Source organism: Numida meleagris, chromosome 1, assembly GCF_002078875.1.
Source record: "Numida meleagris isolate 19003 breed g44 Domestic line chromosome 1, NumMel1.0, whole genome shotgun sequence".
Classification (NCBI taxonomy): domain Eukaryota; kingdom Metazoa; phylum Chordata; class Aves; order Galliformes; family Numididae; genus Numida; species Numida meleagris.
In genome coordinates, this window is record NC_034409.1 from 68,573,619 (window position 1) to 68,596,452 (window position 22,834).

Genomic DNA, 22,834 nt, shown 5'->3' on the forward strand with positions numbered 1-22,834 from the left:
CTCCTTTTTGGAGGAAGGCCAGTTTTTAACAGTGAAATAAATCAGACCTAACAATAGGAGCATTATTAGCTTCCCGAAAGTTATAAAGTCTATGCCCCACTCCAGACGAGCACTGGATGCGAAAGTCCTGTGAGCATTTTCAAGTCCATGAGTTGCCAGATCAGAAACTTAGTGTTGAATTAGAATTTATGATAATGAAGAAACCTTAAAAATACAAGTTTATTTATATCGAGCCAGTTTAAGAACCGCAGCTCACAGTCCCTGGCAGATTTAGCTGCAGCAGTTGACAGGGTCACCCCTATCAACTGTGTGCCCTTTATCCCTGCTGACTATTCTCCTATCTGCAGAGAAGCAGCAGAATCAGTGGTGTGTCCTCTCCTCAACCTGCGCAGTTCTGACTGGCGTGTCTTAAATAGCCATCGATACACTGGTACACAGGGCTGTGAACTGCAGCAGCTCAGGTGTGAGTAAACATATTGCTTGTCCTGCCAGAGAGGCTGTGGATGCTCCATCCCTGGATTCAAGGCCAGGTTGGATGGGGCCCAGGGCAACCTGGCCTAGTACCAGACGTGGAGGTTGGTGGCCCTGCCTGTGGCTGGGGGATTGGAACTCAACGATCCTTGGGGTCCCTTCCAACTCAAGCCATTCTGTGATTCTATGATTCTGTGACTCTGCCCCCTCTGCTATTGTTCTGGTAAATTGCAACAGAAGGGTCTGTTGGACATCTGGATGAGGAAACTTCTCAAACGGTCTAGTACGAATCACCAGAGTGCATGTAAGAAACACCCAATGCATCTTCTTGTCAACCAGAGTGTTCCTTCTGTAGTAATAATGCTTCCTTGCATTGACATTTCTATGGTTTCGGCCATTCTTAGGCTCTACCTGAACATCAATCTTTGGCTATAATAAGAGTGTCACAGAATGGTTGAGCATCTACAGACCAGAGAGAAAAATTAGCAGGGAAAATTTTTGCCTCCAAAATTCAAAAAACAAAGGATAACAGAATAGAAAAAAACCTGGATGCCAGAACATTTTTTTTTTCTTGTACAAAGAAGTTATATTTTAAGACCTGAGGTCAACAGCCCTTTTAGTACATATTATTTTATTACATTCTTTGAAAAACACTGACAGCAGAAAAGAACAGCTTGTTCTACAAAACCTGCTTCTGCTTGCTGGCCTGCTGTCAGGATACTCTTCTCCTTCCTTTGTGCTTTTTCAATGCCTTCACCTCACCTGCTTCTTTTCCTTTGGACCTGCCTCCTCCAGAGCTGGAGATCCCTGATTTGCTTGGGGGTGGCCACTGAATAGGCCACACATCAGGCTCACAGCATAGCGATGCCAAAGCCTGGGCTTTCACTGCTGTGGCACCTGTGACACCCAACAGCTCCACTGGGGTCACAGTTGCCAACGAGCCTCAGAGGCTGACTCTGGCCAGGACCTCACAGTGTTGCAGCCAAGATCTGAGCCTGGAGAGCATCAAGGCAGCAGAGAGCAGGAAACCAACAGAAAATGGCACACAGTGAGGGCAGAATGACAGCTATCATAAGGCTCCTTGATGGCTCACTTGGCATTATTCCCAGTGCTGCTTTTGCATTTAATACCCACTTATGGGTATCTAACAGAAAAAGAAAGCAAAAGCATGAGACTGGAGGGAGGAAGAAAAGATACAGCAGCACCAGCTCATGGGAGAATTAAGTTCAGCTCAATTTGCAAACTTCAGCACTTAAAAAAAAAGAACAAACACCACCCAAAGAGCTAGAATTTTTTCCTTGTGACATGGAAATTGCCAAGACCTTTTGCCAAATGCTGACGCCTTCTAAACATTTAGAATGAAGTAGCTAAAATATTTTGTCACATTACAATCACAGAATCATAGAATTGCTCAGGTTGGAAAAGACCTTCAAGATCATCAAGTCCAACTGCAACCTAAGCATGCTACCCTAACTCTAACAACCCACCGCTAAATCATGTCCCTGAGCACCACATCCAAACGGTTTTTAAACACATTCAGGGATGGTGACTCCACCACCTCCCTGGGGAGCCGATTCCAGTGCCTAACAACCCTTTCTGTAAAGAAGTTTGTCCTGATATCCAACCTAAACCTCCCCTGGCGCAACTTGAGGCCATTTCCCCTCGTCCTGACACCTGTCACCAGTGAGAAGAGACCAACCTCGCTCTTGCTGCAATCACCTTTCAGGTGTTTGAAGAGAGCAATAAGGTCTCCCCTCAGCCTCCTCTTCCCCAGACTAAACAGCCCCAGTTCCTTTAGTCTCTCCTCGTAGGGCATATTCTCCAAGCCCTTCACAAGCCGTGTTGCCCTTCTTTGGACCTGCTCCAGCACCTCAATGTCCCTTCTGTACTGAGGCGCCCAAAACTGAACACAGTACTCAAGGTGGGGCCTCACCACTGCCGAGTAAAGGGGCAGGACGGCTTCCCTAGTCCTGCTCACCGCACCATTCCTGATACAAGCCAGGATGCCATTGGCCTTCTTGGCCACCTGGGCACACTGCTGGCTCATATTCAGCCGACTGTCCGTCAGCACACCAAGGTCCCTTTCCGTCAGGCAGCTTTCCAGCCACTCCTCCCCATGCCTCTAGGGTTGCCTGGGGTTGTTGTGACCAAAGTGCAGGACCCGACACTTGGCCCTGTTGAAACTCATAAGGTTTACCTTGGCCCATTGTTCCAGTCTATCCAGGTGCCTCTGCAGTGCCTTTCTACCCTCCGGCAGAGCAACACTCCCTCCCAACTTGGTGTCATCTGCAAACTTACTGAGAGTGCACTCAATCCCCTCATCAAGATCATTGATAAAGATGTTGAATAGAAGAGGTCCCAGCACCGAGCCCTGGGGGACACCGCTCGTGACTGGCCGCCAACTGGATTTAACTCCACTGACCACAATTCTTTGGGCATGGCCATCCAGCCAGTGTTTCACCCAGCAGAGCGTATGCCCATCCAAACCATGGGCAGCCAGCTTCTCCACAAGGATGCTGTGGGGGACAGTGTCAAAGGCCTTACTGAAGTCCAGGTAGACCACATCGACAGCCTTACCTTCATCCACTAAGCGGGTCACCTTGTCATAGAATGAAATCAGGTTTGTCAAGCAGGATCTACCATTCACAAACCCATGCTGACTGGGCCTGATCCTCTGGCTAACTGATCCACGATGTATCCTGAGATTATCTGTTCCATAACCTTCCCTGGCATCGAGGTGAGACTGATAGGTCTATAGCCAATGAAAAGGTACAAAAGTGCCTTAAAAAAACCTGAATAATTAAGGAAACTTATTGTTCAGAATTTCAGACTCAAGCTGTCTCTTCTGCCTAATGCTTATATCACTGATGGGAATTTTGCCGTGGATTTCAGTGGAAATACTGGGCAGCCTGAAGAATAGCCTGAAGAGATGCTTAAGATTATGAATTTGCCATTTGGGGATGATGTATTTACAGATGAAACAAAATGTGAAAGAATACTTCTAAGACATTATCACAATATAAAAGGCTCAATGTCCCAATGACCTCCATGGCAGGAGGACAGAACCATTGATTTCCTACTGAAGATTGCCTTGCCTTAGGGACATGACCAAACACATCACAGAATCCTTTACTCTTATGAACATAGGCTGGTTTTAGAGCAGTTTTCAGCTGGTTGAGGAGTTCTGTAATTGCACCAATTACATCCAATTACATAATTGGAGTAAATAAGTAATAATATAATTAGGTGTTGTAATTATGTAGTTACGACAGGTAGCACTAATGCTGATAAAATCCATTATGAAACTTGCTAAGAACCATGGACATGGCGCTCGAGAACAAAACTTTTAGGGCTTTGTTTGCTAGAGTCTGTCATTCTTCCAATGGGCAAAATAATTAATTCAATTACCATGCCTATAGCCTTTTATTTTTGCAAATGAATGGAGGAATAAACCATAGGCTAATTCATTTCTCCCTCTGAGTTGCTGCAAAAAATGCACTAATTAATCAACAACATTTTTGCCTCCATTTATCTATCTGCAGCCACCAAAACTGCAAATAGAAATCTTAATGTATAAATTGCATCGCTGAAAGGAGAATCTAAAAATTTGGATGTTAACCTTCCCTGTTCCAGTTATTACATTAAACTGTCTCCTCTGACAAACGGACACAAGGAACATTCAAATATTGCTGTATCGATGCAATACAAGTTATGTGCATCTTTGTGGGTTTGCAAGGGATGGAATTTCTGGTAAAATTAGTTAGATAAGAAGTTTTTCTTCAGGAATAAAAATTCAACAGGGGAATAATTCACGCACTTTCTCAGTGCAAATCCAAGTCATGTATCCAGCTTTTCAAAGTTTCTGTCTTCTTGGATATGGAATAATCATGTCTGACTTCATAAAAGAGGGCTGGATAACCAACAACTAATAAAACCTACCGCCTTGATTTAATATTCATTGGCATTTCACATAAGAACTGATATAAGATACTGTGCCAGAGGAACAGGCATCATCAAAAGATTTGAAGCACTTTAGTCCCACAACATCTCCACACACTCACTGTCCAAAAATCTAGAACTGTATGAACAAAATGTTGTTTTACAGTCCACTCTATAGCTACTGATTACTTCAGCCACTGCTCAGTGCTAAGTGCTGAAGCAAATACAGAGCTGCTGGGAAAATCAAAATCCCAGGAGCTTTCAGCCTATGCCTGTGGTCCAGAGGAAGAATGCAGAAAAAGTCTCAGCCCTAAGGACTTTTGAGGCTACAGACTTAGAGACTACAAGTTATTAGAAATGCCTTGAAACAAGTCATGCCTGGGATAGAAATACAAGTGAATTTGGGAACTTGAAAAAGTATTGCCTTTGAGTGAGGAGTGTGTAGAAGATCACCTGCAAGTTTCTTTCTTCCTTCTTCAACTGGAAAACTGGTAAAGTGAAGTTACATGGGGAAGTAATTTCTGTCCCTTTTGACAGGAATTCTGTTGTCCTTCAAAAAATATTATAAAACAGCATAAGAAAAATGTAGAGCTGTAGGAATGGGTCCAGAGTAGGCCACAAAGATGCTCAGAGGGCTGAAGCACCTCTCCTGTGAAGAAAGGCTGAGGGAGCTGGGCTTGTTTAGCTTGGAGATGAAAAGGCTCCAGGGAGACCTCACCGTGGCCTTCCGGTACTTAAAGGGAGCTTATAAGCAGGAGGGATACCAACTATCAGACTAGACACGGTCTTTTAGTGATAGGACTACAGGGAATGGTTTTAAAGTAAAAGAGGGTAGATATAGGTTAGCTGTGAGGAGGAAATTCTTTACTCAGAGGGTGGTGAGGCATTGAACAAGCTGCCCAGAGAAGCTGTGGGTGCCCCATCCCTGCTGGAAATAAAGGCCAGGTTGGATGGGACCCCAGCAGCCTGAGCTGGCGGGTGGCAGTCCTACCCACGACAGGGGATTGGAACTGGATGGTCTTCAGGGTCTCTTCCAACCCAAGACATGCTGTGATTCTATGATGAGAAAAAGAAAACCAGAGCATTCCGGTTTCTTTCAGTTATGCTATCACCATACCTTCAAATCAAATGCTTCACTTTTCGATGGACATACGAATCATAAGCAAGACAGAATTGTATCACAGTCAGTCGTATTTGGGGTTCTGATGGCCAATGGAGAAAAGAGACTACCAGAAAATGTAGACATTTCCCCTGGTGCTTAGTTATACTGTAAACCACGCCAATGTTTTTTTTTGAAGTACAGTAGTACAGTAGTACAGAAGTACAATCAAAAATTAGTTGTGAGGATGATATATGGAGCTAAACTCTACTTTCTATTAAAGAAGTTACTGAAGAATACTCCAAAATTTGAGTTACATATATTTAAGGGTGGGTCTGAGCCTTGAAAGTTAGATTTGAATACAAATTCTTTCTAAAGTATTTTGGTTGTGAAAACGCAGAATTTGGGTTTGACTCATTAAAGCTACAGAAACAGACATGGAGGTCTACCTAATTATAATAAAAACTAGTAGAGCTAGGAAAGCTTTTCCAGGAGTAATATTCATAGAGTTCTTTCATATTCTGTATCACCTAAAACACTGAATATCTTTTCTCTTTGTCCCCTTCAAAAAAGTCCTGAGAATGCCCTGTACTTGAAACTAGCCTTTAAAAAAAATAAAAATATGTGAAAACAAACATTTGCCACACTTTATTCAAACAACAGGCGCCCTTTCATCAGTCTCTCTCAACTCTTAACCATCTCCAATGTATTAATTGGATGGTGCTGGCACATTCTGTGGTAAATTCAGACACCTGCCAGGTTTATCTTCCACTGCCTATAGTGTTAGCCACACTGTCTCCACCAACCTTCTGGCTTGAGCAACACCCATGTTAAAAATAATAACTTCTCATTTTCAGCTTGATGGCCAATCCATCTTCTCCCACAGCGTTGTCCACTGCTCAGTGAACAAGCCTTTAGAACAAGAATGCTGCCATCCTCCTCTTGGTCTATTTTGCACTTTTCATTATTTGATACTGTAATCCGCTGCATTTCTTGCATCTTTTCTGATATGGTAGACATTATTTTCTTCAGGTTCATTTAGAAAAGGAAATGGCATATTCTTTTCTCACTTTTGACTTTGAATGCTGCATTCCCTTCTGCCTTGAGCCTCTTCTCCATGTATTTTGGATTCCCATTCGAACTACAGTGTCACATCCCCATACACAAGCCATCAGCGTCATTTGGTAATGAATGTTTCACTGGCAAGCTTCAATTCCCTTGTGAAAGGTTCATTTGAAGTCAGCCTCTCTTGTGCCAGATTCTAACCAGAACCTAAGCCCCTCGTCAGGGACTTTGTTACCTCTCCCAGAATTGCAAGAGCGGTTGCTCAGCTTCCAATCAACCAAAAAGCCTTAATCAGTTTTTCTCCTTATCTTCAGGACAAAAAATTTATCTCACATTTAATTTCTGCATGGGACACAGTACATCTCACACATGGGCAATATTATTCTGTTGTTATCATGCTGGGTTTGAAACACACAAAACATATAACCTCCATCAGCACCAATGGCTTCTGACTCTTTTGGTCATAAGCAAAGTTCTGTCTCTCAGTTTCTTCCAGCTGAATATTATACTTCCAGAACACTCCATTCTTCTAGTCAGATTATTTTCTTTCATTTCTTAATAGCCCTTGTAGCATGTGGTATCAAGTAATCTCTGGCTCCAAGAGAAAGAGCCCCTTTTTATTCACTTAAACAGTTCCAATTGCTTCTGCTTCACACAACCAGTATTTCTGCAGCACACCTTCCCTAGATTTTGTACTGGGGAATTTAAACTACACAGATATAATTACTAATCCCACAACAGCCACACATAATTTGTTTAAACATTTGTTTCTCTTCCTTTCTTTCCACTCCTCTATTCCCCCCTTCCATTCCTTGTAAGCTTTATGTTACATTTCTAGGTTCATATGTACCTCCCTCATCATCTAGAGCAATGATTGTTTTCATATATTCCCATGGAAAAAAAAAAAAAAAACACAAGCCCTTGCTCAGAGGGTTTAATAATTCCAAACTCTTGATTACTATTAACCACTCAAACCATCAGCACTCTGCCCCAGAGGAGCTTTGAGAAATCGGTTCATTGCTTGAGGTCACACACATTTTGGTGCTTTTCTGTTAATATTTTAGATATTCAAACAGGAGTTCCGACTATTAATGCAAACGTAAAATACATTAGTGAATTGCATCAGAAAATTCAAACCACAGCTGCCACAGGATGAATACACTTACTATGAATATTAATGCATCCCTTGGAATTAAACATTAATACTTAACATACACATTCTCAAAGTTTAAAACCATATAAACATCTCAGGGAGAGGGAAGAAGAGGAGAGTAGGGAAGGACCAGACAAAGGAGACAGGCCCTAGAGTCTGGAGATGTTCTGCGAATTAAAGAGCATTTCTGAGATAAGCTAGAAATATTTTCAGGTATTAGAGGACAACTTGACACTATGAATATTTTCCTGTAATGGAACAGAGGATGCAAGCTTTTGTTTTCTATCTTGCCCATTATACAGCAGGAGATCCATTACTGTCTAATAGCATAAATGCACAGAGCTGGTCAACAGGATTGGTAGTTCCAAGATCCGTGGACGTAGGCCATTCCTCTGCACCTGAACACTGAATTCCCATGACCCTCCACACTGCCTTCCATGTAGCAGTAATAGCACTTACAGAAGTGTGCCATGTGAGTCCTCTCCTCTAGCTTTAGCCAACTCCCAGTTTGGTGCCTTGCCTAAACTGATCATTCAGGCTCTCTATGGAGTGAGAAAGGCACTGCCATGGTGTGTCACCACCGCCATCCTAGACACCTATCTTAAGGCAGGATAAATGATCCAGCTTTCTTCACTGACAGGGCAGGGAGCTGGCATCAAATTAAGCCAGGTGCCTGGTTTTCAGACAGCTGAAGTTAAAGGATATTCGTCTCACCTCCCCTTGGCTGGGCTGAGGACTGTACAGGCACCCAGAATTTCTCTAGTGAGGTTGGGCAGCATGTATAATCAAAGGCTCAATGAAGGATAACAGAGCAGATACTCTCAATAAGAAATGCGGCTGCAGAAATGCATAAACAGTAGCCTGATGTGTATTTGTTTACACTCCCCTCTGAGATTCAGACTTCTGCCAGCTCCGCAACCACAGACCCTGGCAAAAGCCTTTGGCAGTGTAATAACCACCAGGAAATCCACAGGAACAAAATGGTGCACCAGAATATCACAACAGGTAAGAAGGCCACCTGAATACTGCTCTTCATGGGGATGTTGTGGAAATTACTCAAAAATGAAGCCCAAATACTGGTACCATCCCTTTCTCTCACTGGAATGCACCCTCTTTGGCAGCAAGCTGGAAATGAAATGTAATTGAACATCTATGTGCTCTCATGTCATCAAATTGCTCCCTCTGAATCCAAGTCATACTCACTGCATCATGGTGCAGTTTCTGCAGCTCTTAAAATCCCCGCAGCAGCTCATCTTGGTCTTTTCAATAGCTTGTTCAGAGCAGCCGTAGGAGAAAATGCTAGCCCTCAACACTGACCCTGTGCTCCGCTGTTCAGCAGGAGACATTATTTTTCTGGACAGCAGCCCAGAGATCCTGGACAAAGCAGTAGCAGATGTTATGATGCATGCTCCTCTGCCTCTGGTTTGGCTAATGAGGGAGCGGAAACCACAGAGCATGAGAGCACGAAAGCCAAACTAGAGACTGTGGCCTCCGCTTTCATCTTTTTCATTATGTTTAAGACTGGCCTTTGTTGCAGACTGTCTAAGACACGTGAAAAGATCTTTAAAAACACAGATCGATGCCTCCCATTGTTCAGGCAGAGGGAAAAAGACAGATATGCTCTGCTCATGCTGCAAGGAACATCTAGCCATTGCATAAAGCACGTGCCCAAATTGACTTACCACAATCATTTGTGCCACATAGCTCTCTGGACCAGTGTATTCTGTTGGATCTTTCACTTTGACAAGAACTATAAAGTACAAATAATGCCACATGTTGTGTTCTGACTTTATATGCTCCTCAAATGAAACTGTCTTGTTATCGAATTTGTCTCTCTCCAGTCCTGCAAAAAAACCCAAAAATTAATACAAAAATACAACAATCTGTTAAATATGTTAAAGAAAGGAACCTAACTTAATTTAAAGGATCATAAATTTGAACGATCTTAATTTAAAAGCTATAACCACATACAGTAACTGCCAGGCAAGAAATACCAGGCCAGAAGGCATTCCTGACAGAATTCTTTCAGCACAACGTTTATTCTCTTTTGTGATATTTCCCCTTAATAACAATAACAGTATAATAAGTAAGTTACAGTTTTACAGTGCCTTCTATGCTGAAGGCTATAAAGTGCTTTACAAGTGTTGACTCTGATCCTTTCTAAATGTATACTGGTTAGCACACAGCATGCAATCTCAGTCCCAATCTTGCAAAGATTTATGCACGTGCTTAGCACCAAGCATGTGAGTAGTCCCACTTAAGCTGTGGTGGGATTGCTGTGCACTTAAACCTAGCAGTGAAGGCGAGTCTGCAGCTCTGCAGAAATATTGTCTCTACAGAGATGTAGTTGTAAGAATTTCGTTCTGTTTTTTGTTGTATCTGCTCAAATCTCTGAAGAAGAATGCCATAGTGAGGAAGGAGAGGATTCACCAATGTTCTTCTCCACGTTACAGCTTTCCTCCTTGGATCTCTTGTAGGGGCTCCCACTGACACTAAAACTCCACACAGTGTTCATCCTTGTCAGTACAACCATGGGAACGACACCAAGCCTACCAAAAGGAAGGTATTTCTAAAGTCCCCTGGGGGAGTGAAGGTCTGCCCCTCTTTGTGGCTGCACCTCAAAATAAGTGCGATTCACCCACGGGCTTTGTGAGGATGATTTTCATTTAATTCTTTTGTTCCCTGTTTCAAGACACCTTCTGAAACAGGGAGATTTTGCTCTTGTTACCCTTCTGGAATCCACTGTGCTGTGAAATAGCAAGCTGTACTTTCATCTGCATCACGCTTTGTGAAATAAAGTCAGCAGCTGCACCATCTCCATCACTAGTGATGGTGTGAGCAGGAGACACAGTTCTTCTCCCTCAGACCCCGAGTGGAGACTGTGAAGCCACCTCTTGGCAAAGCTATCTTTTGACAAGAAAACAAATTTAGAACCAAATTCTGACATTTTTACAGACTTTCCTCGCAGAAGATAGCCACTCCTTATTTCACTCTATTTATTGACAAATACTTCATTTTACTCCCTTACCCATCAAACGTCTCAATAGCTCAGAAACACTTACCACAGATGAAACATGTTGTCTTCAGTATTTCCTCCTTTTTCTGTTTTTCGCTCCTGAGATCAGCAAAGGTATCAATGATGACTCCAAAGATTAGGTTTAGAACAATAATTATGACAATGAAATAAAACAGAAGATCATAAACAACTCGAGCAGCAAATAAGGGCTCCTGCAACAATAATAAGGTTGCAATAAGATACAAAAATAGCAAACGTCTAAAATATTAAACATCATTTTCACATTAACTCAAGCAAAGCTATGCATCTTTCTTTTCATATGCCAAATTCTGCTAGTCTTACTTGCATAGAGAGGGACTAGCTATACAAGTAAGCAAAGAAGATTTGGCTGCCTGTACTCTGGTCTCTTTGGGACTCCTGCTGTCCTTTATGCAGTTTCCCAAACCAAGGAGAGACTGGCTTGTGTTCCAGATGTAGTGCAGATGCCTTAGTGTAGTGCTCTATTGAAGGTAATTACCTTGCTAGCACTCTAACAGGGATAAGCACTTTCTAGTACCAACTGAGAGCTACAATATCCCTTAATACTACACTGTGGCGTATAGGAAGATGTTTACAGAAATACTCTTACGGAATGTCCTTGTGGAATATTCCAGACTGTTGCCAAGTTTGCACACTAAACAACTGGAAATGAGGGGAGCATACTTGCATGACACCAAGGCTGAAGTAGCCTATCATGCTCTGCCCAAATAGGGTGCGTTAATGGCTTTAACGCTGCACTAAACCAGTCACCTGGCTACAAGCTGGCTCAGAGTGGGCAGACGAAGCTTGTGTCTTTCTGGAATAGAACATCCATGTGCACACACACTGCTCTGAAGTGCTCATATCCCCCCACAGTTTTGTATTTTCACATCTTAACAATTTTCTTTCTTGCAAAGGCTGGACTGGACTCTCATTAACGCTTCTAATAAAATAGCAAAGTTGTTCTGTGGCAAATAGGAGACAACACTCAGTCTAAGAAGGAGAAACATAAAATCCAGATCCTGTTAATCATGACAGCATCTTGGAAGTCGTTGATTTTCTCAGTCTCCCGTGCATTCATTTGGATAACCTTGTATCTTTTATGACATGCTTTAATGCAGTTAGTTAGCATCACATTATTGCTAGGTGGCAATGGTCGTTTTCTAAGTTTGTAGGCACCCACAGATTTCATGTGGATGGACTGTGGTGCCTGTAGAATCTCCTAGTCTATGAGTAAAGATTTAGATTCCCACTACCTGCACAAGGAGCTCTACCTTCCAGATCTGAGTTATTTTTCTCTGGACTCTTGCACATCCTGCTGAGAGACTACTTATGTGTTTCATCCTTCTGTTATGATGTGGTCCACTGGGCAAAGATCTGCTACACTGCCTTTATTTATGCTGTTCTTCTTGAACATAAATCAAAATGCATAAAACCCAAATAGTATGAGTAGTTTTCAAATGAACTGCATTTTGGAGAAAACTTCTGGAAAAGGATTTGCACCCTGATATATGAAATTCTGTTTTGACTTTGATGCTAGTTCAGTACAGATAAACAACAGGGCCTATTCCACGGCAGATGCCAGGCTGAATTTCAGTTAAAAATACACCTTATGTACTAGAATGGAGTCTTGACATAAACTTATCTGTCAATGCTTTTCAAAAGTTTGCATTTATAATTCCTAACGTAATAGTAAACTGATGCAATCCAACAACACTTCTTAGCAGTTCTTGGAAGCTTACAACGTGTTCCAGTTTTCCAGAAGGAATAAACTACTGCCTGGAGTTCCTTTCTTCAAGTAACATCATCACAACAAGCTTAGCTCTTCCCATTAAGTATTCCATCTGAGACATAAAAATTACATGGATAAATCAACTGTGTGACATTAGAGCAGTCCAGATAAAAATACTGTCTATAACCTCCAAAATTGACTTTGGCATTCATGAGATGCACAGGGAGTAATGCATTTCTTCAGCCAAAACACTTACATCTTTGGACGGCTTTCTGAGCACGTCTCCCACACCACCACCATTTCTCAGGCCCTGGTTTAATACTGTCACAATGCACATGAGCAGGGTGTCACAGGTCCTTTCAATTCCATCCTCCTCTTCCTCACCTGTAAACAGAAGAAGAGCAGCTTTATGAATCAGAATATCAAATTATCACTCCACAAACAAAGCCACAATTCTCTATGAGAGAAAGCAACTGCAATACAGCTGCCTTTCGTATTCTCTAGCTACAATTTCAGTGATCATCCCTATCCATTTGCACGTCACTGCTGGTGACGTTCTTAGGTGCAGCAGCCACATTTACCCTGAAGAGAGACAGTGAAAATCCCAAGCAGTTCTCCCCCCAGTAACTCTGTTAATGACCAGAGTTGTCATCTCTAGTCATGGGAGTATTCCTTCCCTTACAAATACTCCCACTGGTTTCAGTATGACTGCTTTTTCAGCGGGCCTCCAAAGTGCACAGCTGACGTGCAAAAGAGAAGCAACATAAACACAGAATTAGAAGCACATTCATAGAAGGATTGTCTTCCTGTGAAATCATTCCTCTACCTACTTATGTACAAGCCAAGTCATGTTAGCATTTCAAATCATTCAGGAGGTACTGGCTTTTGTACCAGTAAATCTGTCCGTGATCTTTCCCTGGCGCACCAGTGCACGTGCCTAAGCACAGGTCTGATATACATTAAATGAAAGACTCTCACTGACCTCAGTCTGAAAACTTGGATTCTATTCTTATCACTGCTGCTGAGCTGCCGCATGGTTTTGGCTGAGCCACAGAGGATACTATTGTGCAGGAGGTATTTGAACGTGCAGAGGAGCTGGGCTGGAACACAAGTCCCAGAGGGACTCCCTCTGCCTTGGCCAGAATTCCTCCCACCACGCACTCTCAAGCTGCTCTCCTCCTTTGGAAGTGCCTTGCTTGAGCTTTTCCCTGTGTCCTGCTAGCTTGCGCTGAAGGGTCAGGGCTATAACTGCTGCTTATCCTGCCTCCCAGTCCCTTTCTCTTTAGGGATACATTTGATGAAGCGGTGAAGGCAGCAATTTTCACTTGGTTTGCCTCACACACTTACTGTAATACAATTTAATAAATAACAAGAGCCTGCTGGAATAGTTAACTGAAACAGCATATTTAACAGCCCCAAAACCACCACATCTGAGGCACTGAGATAGACTTTGATACACCAAACTGACTGAAACACTCACATTACAGACAATTTGGATTTAAAACATGGGTTCCTCAATTGTGGTTTATGAGATAGATACACGCAGAACAGAGATGGCATCCTCTGCTTTTACCACCACTGCTTTTCATACATGAGCAAATTAAATGGAAAAGAATTTCTGCTTGAAGGGACCCTAAGCAAAAATAAAAGCAAAAGCAGTCATTGGGATAGACTTCCCTGTTGATCTATACAGTCACTGCAGACACTGCTATCACTAAGAATGCCAGATTTAAAAGAAAACAACAACAACAACAAAAAAAAAACACCTCCCAGAAAACTGCTCAAATATTGAAATTGAAATGATTGAAACAGCGAAATCTTTGTTTTTCCTCTGATGCATCTGGAAATTTTTTACTCGCACTGTGATCTTAGTCATACCAATTCATCTCCTCTACTTTTGTATCCTGTCTTAATTTCCTTTTTCCTAACGTTACTCCATGAATGTTTTGGGAGCTTATCTCTGTGCTTGAGAAGGTGACTGTTCACAAGAGAAATAGAAGAAAAAAACACCACTTTGTAAAAGCCACAGCTTCTATTTCATTTACGTAGCCAGAGGACAAGATTTTTGCTGTTCACAAGACCAGGGTCAGGTGCTGGAAACAGCAGATGTGGGAGCTGGGTAACCCTACTGGCACACATCCAGCCCCAGCTGGTTTGTCCTTGTACTCAGCAGTACTCACAGCTCAGACACAGCCCCTGTCTACACACAGACTATGTTCACATTACCAGCAGGAGTGGATCTGGAGCTCGTGATAAGGACCCAGTGTCAATGCTGAATGCGGTTCAGAGGGCTTTTACTTGCAACCAGCTCCAGCCTGGTGAGTGACCTATTAATGGCCGGACAGCATTAAGGTAGGCTGTTTTCTAATCAGGTTTAATTCAAAAGTAATGCAGAATAAGCACTGAGACCACCCTGTGATGTCAATGTCAAAGTGGGATGACAGGAAGATTCACTTCAAAAATCCGCATCTAGTGGACCACAGCCACCTGGCTTCTGGGCCTGGGCCTGTGCTGTAACACGAGCAGAGGCAGGGGAGACTTGCGTGCCCACATGGACCTAACACAACTTGTCTGGAGTAGTACCAGGCCTGTGAGTGGAATGAGTGAAGATGTCTCCCTTTTAAAAAAAAAAAGGTGTCTGCATTTTTCCACCATTGGCCTTTGTGGGCCAAAGAGCATTAAGTGCATAAGGCCAAGCCCACATACTTGGGATGTAAAGATCCTTCAAGCGAACTAAGCGCTACAAAGACTTAAGTGATATGGGAATGCCTTTGGAGTGAAGAGTGGGAGACTCCATGGGAGAATGACACAAAATATTTTTAGGCTGACAGCTCAGTGCAGGGGGGAGGAAGCAGGCTATAGTGAGGGGATGCTCTCTGAGCAGAGCAGACTGGCTCCCAGTTAACTCTGTCACCAAAATGAGCAATGACTGAGCTCAGGCTCAGCCGGTGAAACTCAAGGTAGAGGCACAGTCTCATCAGAACAAATGATTTGCTGTGGTCTGATTTAAAAAGCAGCATATTTATATCTCCACTGTAGACCTGAGATGTCACTGAAAACACTTTATCCTATAGACAGCAGTGAATTTCTTTATGCTGCTACACCATGAATCTTGCTAACTCCCAGGCTGACTTGCCTTTGCATTTTACTGCACTCACATTTTTGCCAGAAGGCAGAACCATCCCAGGAGAAGACAGAAGGTAGAGCAGTACTTCTGAAAGTTTATCCATTGGCTAAAATGAGCAAAATAGTTCTTCCTGGATGTTGTTTCTTTAATATTACTGAATGAATAACAGTACTCCAAGATTAAGTGAGAGAGTACTTAGATGTTTCATATAGCCCCCTTCCATTATTGTTTAATTTTTAAAGAAACAGTAGTCAAACAATAAGAAATGTGAGATTTCTATCATTTAAAGAACTTGGCAAAAGCTACACTGCATCTCTTTTAACTGATTGATTACTTTTTGTATGTAGCAGCCTTGGCAATAGCTCTTAGACCGTTTTCTCTATCTAGTCAGACAGTTTCCCATTTTGTTTTTGAGGCCTGTTTACGCACTTGTTTACAGACTTGCTGGGGAGAAAAAGCCTGCTTTTGTAGCCCTCTCCCCCACACCCTTGAACCTCATGAATAAATAAATAAATAAACAAAAAGCTCAAAATCAGTAGGGGAAGAAGGAAGCATGTAAAATTATTATACTGGAACACAGGATAGGAAGGGAGCACTCAAGTCCTTAGCTTCAGCCCCCAGCAACCACAGGCAAGTGCAGCAGGAAACAGTTTAAGACTGTAGACCAGGCATGTCCAACCTGTGGGCCACATGGAGCCCGGGACAGCTCGTAATGTGGCCCGCTCCCTATTGCTGTGCCATCATGGCAACAGTTCTTCCCCACCAAGTGGCCCAGCCTGGTCCCAGTTGCTCAACTATCACTCAGCAACAACCAGAACATTGGCCCAAGACAGCTCCTCTTCACTCAGTGTGGCCCAGGCAACTCAAAAGGCTGGACACCCATACAGACCATCCACTGCACACCCACACTGCAGAGGCCACATTCACACTAAAACAAATGCAACAATTGCAGTGCAAGACCAAATGCCACAACTATATTGTGCCGGGGAAGAGAGTAGGAGAGATGAAGCAGCACCAACGTTAAGATGTCCTGAGTAATCCTGTAGCCTCAAACAATAAAAGAGGGCAAAGCATGCTGTCAGCTCGATGTACAGTAAATTCCTTCCTCACTCAATGTCTATTAATTGGCTTCATCCCAGTAGGACACAGTGTACAGACCTTTTATTTTAACTGCGCATATTTACAGCTGACAGGGTCCTTCTGTATACAGATCAGCTTCATAATGCAGGTATCAAAGTAAAACCAGACTGACTCACCCGCTGAACTACAGCAATTAGGCTTTTCACTTCCCACAAACATAAACACAACTTGCATATTACAAGCAAGGCTTATAACAGCTTCATTTCCTTGCATTTTCCACAAGTTGGGAAAGCATAGATGGACTGATACCCATGCTTGACTGAGCAACAGCAACTCATTAAGGCATAGCTGGTCCTGGATCTGAGCTCTTAGGTTATCTGCCTACACTACAAGCTCAGCCTAGACACATGCAAAAAGTAGAAACAAAAGTTTGCTGTTAAATGCTACCCCATTAAAATAAATTCAAGCAGCCCTAAATGGATCTAATTGTGGCTCACTCTGTGCAGGTGAGGATGCTGCAGGTAAGCAGCAAGCTTTTTCTCTCAGCAAAGTCAGCTCAAAAAAGAAGAGACTGGTATGTTGAAGCATAACGATTCAGCATGCTATTTTAATGACAAAACTCATGTTGTTGCAATTGTAATCAGGTGTGGGAAGCGCTTCAATTATAGGCGAGTTGCCAGCTAAGCTCTGAGCATTCCAGAAGTTGAGTGCTTCTGACTTGCAACGATAATCACTTTTCACACACAGTCTCTGTAATAATAACACACAAATCCCTCAGTTCCAATTGATCATCAGTTTTGTGAAACTTCCGTACTAACCTGGGTTTATAATAGGGATGCTTTTGGAACAATTCTCTTTTGCGCAGGCTCCCATCATTGATGTGAGGGTTGTAGTGGGGACTTCACCAATACCTGAGGAAATAAGAGAATACTGACAAAAAGACAGATACTGCATTGATAAAAAGACTTAAATCATTATTTTTCTAGAAGCAAGTCACTGATTTGAAAAGTTGAGAAGAAAAAGCAGAACAAATTATACCACCAGTTTCTCCTTCCTCAAACATTCTGCATCAACAGCTCAAAGCAATCACAAGGAACAAAAACACAGTTTTATATTTACTGTATATCACAGTTATTCCTATTTCATCTCCTGAAACTAATGAATCTACATCAAATGCTGCTTTTTCCAGTTAAAACAAAGTATATTCAAAGCAAGGAACAACTGTCAGATATAAAAATAATGTCAGTTTTAAAACCATTAGATAAATTATTCACAAAAGCTGACAAGAAGGACACCAAGCTGATGTTCAGTTATCCTGAACGTAGAATATTTAAGAGTTTTCAAGGATTATAACACAGTTTGGTACTCATTTGTAAATATGTATGGGTTTGAGTAAAACACTAATTTAACATTCCCAAAGTGGGTAAATGTGTACATCTGCTTGATTTTATCAAACCAATTTTGTCTTGTGCATCTTCAACAATTTTCAGCATTTCAAATCAGAGGTACAAAAAGGTTTACAGAGAAAAAAAAAGAAGGCAAAATGATACAACCAAAGTAGAAATCTAAGAAAATCTCTGTAACACAGAAAACACATCCACTCTGACTCTGCGTTACTTTATAAAGAAAAAATTTAAAGCACATTTCTTGGGATGCAAAATGTTCTATCACAGTCAGCATATTTTCTTGATAAGTTTCTGATCAGAAATGGCAATGCATTAAGCCAGAAAGAATACACACACACATACCACTAAAACCTGCTAAGAACACAAATGAAGAAACATAATCACACAGTAACCACTGCAGTGGATCAGTCCAGTGTTCCATGTAACCTAGCTTCCTTTCTTCTCAGGTAGCGACAATTATTTTTCTAAATGAATCTTCAGACTATAAATTCCGTCCCCCAAATGAATGGTAAATCAAATATAAGTCATTTTAGCCCTCTGAAGATGATCAGTGACAAAAAGCAAGGTCTGTTAAAGAAATTTGTCAAGTTCCTTTTCTTACATGGTATCAGTTAGATATATGAGTACATCATACTCCCCTATGCCCACAAGTCATGAATGAGCTTTGCCTCATTTGTGTGTGGCAGGTCCTGAAATACGAGTTACAGGAAGGCTGGCAAATAAAGAGTGCACACAGTCTAGGCTGGCTCCTACTAGTTGTTCTGTGCTTGCATACACATCTGGAGAGCTCAGCATCTGGGAAAAAAACATTCCTCTAGGAATTTAACCAAAAGTTATTTTCAGGTATTTCTGTGCAGACAGTTACTTCTCTGCCCTTGCTCCCAGTAGGCTGGTTAGTTGCATGCACAAAGATCTAAGCACACCAGACCTAGCTTTTTTTTCTAGCAAACTGAGTTTGCAACTCTCTGTCCATGTTGGTAAAATCACTCATTCTAAGAAACTGAAATCCTGGCATTTTAAAAAGTGGCTAAAAACCTTTTGATTATTTTACTGAAGCCAAGATTATACACTAAGTGTGTATATTGTGAAATACATGCTGAATTTACAAGATGCTCCCAGGAAATCTCCTATCAGCAGAAACATAGTTTTTGTAATAAATTTCTGCTGGATTAACCCTAAATAGTAAACAGATACATACATTTACTGAACATACTAAGATTATATGCCTCATGCAGTACACAGAAAATAATAAGCACTGCTTTTGAGGTGGAATGAGAACCAAGAGAATCCACTTTGAGTTGCTCTTCATAATACTTATGATGTATATCTTTTTAATGTTAGCAGAAGTTAGAAAAGAAAATGCAGTAAATCAATGGTGAGTGTTAGATTTTTGTATTTCAACAGGAAAGCCTCAAAAACAACTATGCATGAAATTTTACCTAGAGACTTAATTTAGTCCTAAGGTATATGGAGTTCAGCTTCCATAAGGTACAAACATATCATAAAAATTTCCCAAGAGCAAAGTTAGGTCAGTCAGACAGAAAGGTGTATTTTGGAAGCAAATTTTAGTATGAAAAGCAATACCTGCAACAGGGGTCCTGATTTTCAACCTGTCGACCTCCATGATAAAGTCATCCTTCAGGAAGAGGAACCCAATGATGGAGAAGAGATAAACCAGGATGAGTGCTAGCACTGCAGTGAGGATAATGGAACGACCATTCCGGGTAACGCTTTTTATCACATTTAGCAAAGTCTCCTCTCTGTACACTAGATCAAACAGCTGGAAATAGAATAGTGTAGAGGAAAAAATGAATACAAATGAGGCTACATACAGAGAACATACAGATTCCACATAGGAACACAATTTGAACTACTCAAACATACATCTATCCATGTTCTGAAGTCTTAACTTCATAAACACACAATCCACACTGATTTCAATGGGAGCTGGGGAAGCATATACAGGAGGAGAAAATCAAGCAAAAAACCTTGAAATTTTAAGATAGATTATAGCAAAATTGAAAGCTAAAAGGTATACTTTATATAGGAGCCTGATTCAGACTCAGGTAATGGTTACCAGCAAGATCCATTGTTTACTCATATTCAAAACCAGGCTAGATTAAAATTCAAAAACAGTGACTCCATTCCATAGGTCTACATCCACAATTTTATTTTTCATGCTATGTCCCATCTGATGAACATACACGGGCTGCATCTGAAAAACACACTTGTGCATGCAAGTAATTACATGTCTGTTAGCTGTTTCTTTGAGCTCATGGGATTATTTAAAAATGACTCACACATGCAAGGATTTGGGCCATCTCTTTTTAGGACAAAGTTAAATTCATTGCACTGTTTGTATAAAAGCACAAACGTCAATTCTTATTTACACTGCACTAAGTGCTTTCCTGGTATTTAAAGAAAAGTATACATGAAGATAGCATTGCTTCAAATGTCAAAGGCCTCAAAATAGCAATTAAATGTGATAAGTGCTTTTCAAGAACCTATAGTTTTTTCTCTCTTACAATTCTATTGATTTGTTATAGTGCTTTGGACCTTATCTATAATATACGTATTTCCACTTCGAATCACACTGATTATAGATATAAAGTGACAGACTGTGATTGAACAAAATGGTCCACAGAAGAAGTATTAGTCACAATTCACAAGATCCGAAATCCACAGCCTTGTGAGAGGATTGATAATAAAGGAAGAAAGAGGAAAGACAGTTATCATTCACTCAATACAAGACAAAGCTTAAAATGAGGAACAAATACCAGAGTTTGGAATATTTCCACTACAAAGCGAACACCTGTAAGTAACTTGGGAATATGGATAATTATAACATCCACAAATCATGAACATTTGTTGACAGCAGTCGCTGTAAAAAGTAAGTATATGAAATGTTTCCTAAACTACATGGCATGTCTCTATTTTACAGTAGAGAATCCCTTACTCACTGAAGGAGTAACATGATTTGCTGTGCATTTTTTAAGGCAGGCATTAATTAGCAGGAGAGATGCATCCAGTTGAAAAGGGCCCTGCAGCTAAAGCCTCAAAATCTTGACTCCTCTGAAGTCTGTCCAACCTTGAAGCTGACTTTACTGTCATGATATTGACCTGGAAAATTTGACTTCAGCAGGAGAGAGTAAGGGCTGAACCCCTAAACTCTGGAGTGCTTAACACACCTCTGTGAGATGTTAGTTTACCCCTATTCAGAAAGCTGAGAAAAATACAACGATGAGAAGGTGAACACATATAAATGACCACCATTTATTCAGTCTCCCTAAAAGTTTCATGTTTCAGTATAAAGCAAAAGGATTAGAAAACAAGAGCAGTGAAACACCTTTTACTGCCATTCAGCATGAAGGGAGCAGTTAGCTGACTTTAGCATAATTCTGTATGATTCATTTTCACTGCACCTGTATCATAGTATAAAAAGGCATTCCGTCCAGGTAATGGCAACAAAAGAAAATGGAAGTGGCATACATTTAATGTGATGAATCTTCCTGCTATGCCAGAGGCATGCCATCCCTATTCCCCAAGTAATTTTTTTATTTATTAGGACTGCAACACGTACAGAGGGATGGGATATTCGGCATAGGTATAATAGCAGTGGCCAACTCCTGCCCCAGACAGATCGCAGCCTGAAGGCACAACTGACACAAGATACAGGAACAACATACACTGAATAAAGGTATGCTGGGGAAGGAGAGAAGAAAGGAATGGGCTGTATGATAATTTTATGAAAAGAAACAGAAAACTGTCAACTCTAAAACGGATAAAGTAGCTCCTAACAGAAGCAGGTTCTAATGAAAACAGCAGCTTCTACGGGGCAGTGACACAACGGCATGCTAAAAATACACATGATTTGGCTTGATTGTCAGGAAGAAATTGAAGACAGCTGCATGTGTAACGGTATTTTCTATTTTTGCAAAGTTTTGCCCTCCACAGAAGCACACACTTACCAGGAAACTGTAGAAGAATTCATGCACACAGAGGCCCAGCATGCAGACCAGGACATATGCTACGTGATAGAGAAAAGCCATGTCCATGACGACCGCCCTGTAGCCACGAGTAAATGTTCCCCGGTTTCCAACAAAGCTCACCAGAAACACTATTTTGTTGCAAAGCTGTGGGGGGTAAAGAAAGGCTAGGTTTACTCTGTCAGAAAAAATCCTGTTATTTATTGCTTGCATTGCTGTAGAATGAACAGTCGGGATAGGCTACTTTGAACAAATGCTCAACTTCTAGATGGCTGAAGTTCAAATGAGATAAATCCAACTCCAAGCCACACTGCGTGTCAGTCCATGAGAGTAAGTGGAAGTGTATCACCCCTTCACCACTGCACTGAGCGTCATTACATTGGGATAGATCTCAAAAATATTAATGAGAAGGTGGGGTGTGATTAACATCGTAAGGCATTAAAAAACAACTGGGGAGTGAATTCCTAACAATTCTGAGTTCAGACCTGAGACCATACAAAAGCAGCTATAAATGCAACTGCAAAGAGAACAATAGTAACACAATAGCATGTGTGGAGGTGGGAAGATCTCTCATTTCCTTCAGTTCACATTTTTCAAAATAAAATCCCTTTAAAAAGTACCAGTGTTATTTCTGAAGAACGGTTTTTAAGCACCAGCATCAGGTTTGCCGTTGCTCCTGAGCTTTGCCTCCATGTATATTACAGAAACGTATTGCAGAAGTACATAAGAAAGGGGTAACCTC

General features: G+C 41.5%; 1 protein-coding gene across 9 annotated transcripts in view; it reads right to left on the reverse strand.

The window, feature by feature from the left end:
* Positions 1 to 22,834, reverse strand: part of ITPR2 (inositol 1,4,5-trisphosphate receptor type 2) — a 313,815-nt gene that overhangs the window by 50,909 nt on the left and 240,072 nt on the right. For all 9 annotated transcript variants that reach the window (XM_021392091.1, XM_021392096.1, XM_021392086.1 and 6 more), the window contains 6 exons: positions 22,075 to 22,239; positions 19,691 to 19,886; positions 17,519 to 17,611; positions 12,750 to 12,877; positions 10,790 to 10,955; positions 9,410 to 9,570 (listed from right to left, as the gene is read on the reverse strand). In XM_021392091.1, coding sequence (XP_021247766.1) covers positions 9,410 to 9,570; positions 10,790 to 10,955; positions 12,750 to 12,877; positions 17,519 to 17,611; positions 19,691 to 19,886; positions 22,075 to 22,239 — 909 coding nt within the window. The remainder of the gene's footprint in view (positions 1 to 9,409; positions 9,571 to 10,789; positions 10,956 to 12,749; positions 12,878 to 17,518; positions 17,612 to 19,690; positions 19,887 to 22,074; positions 22,240 to 22,834) is intronic.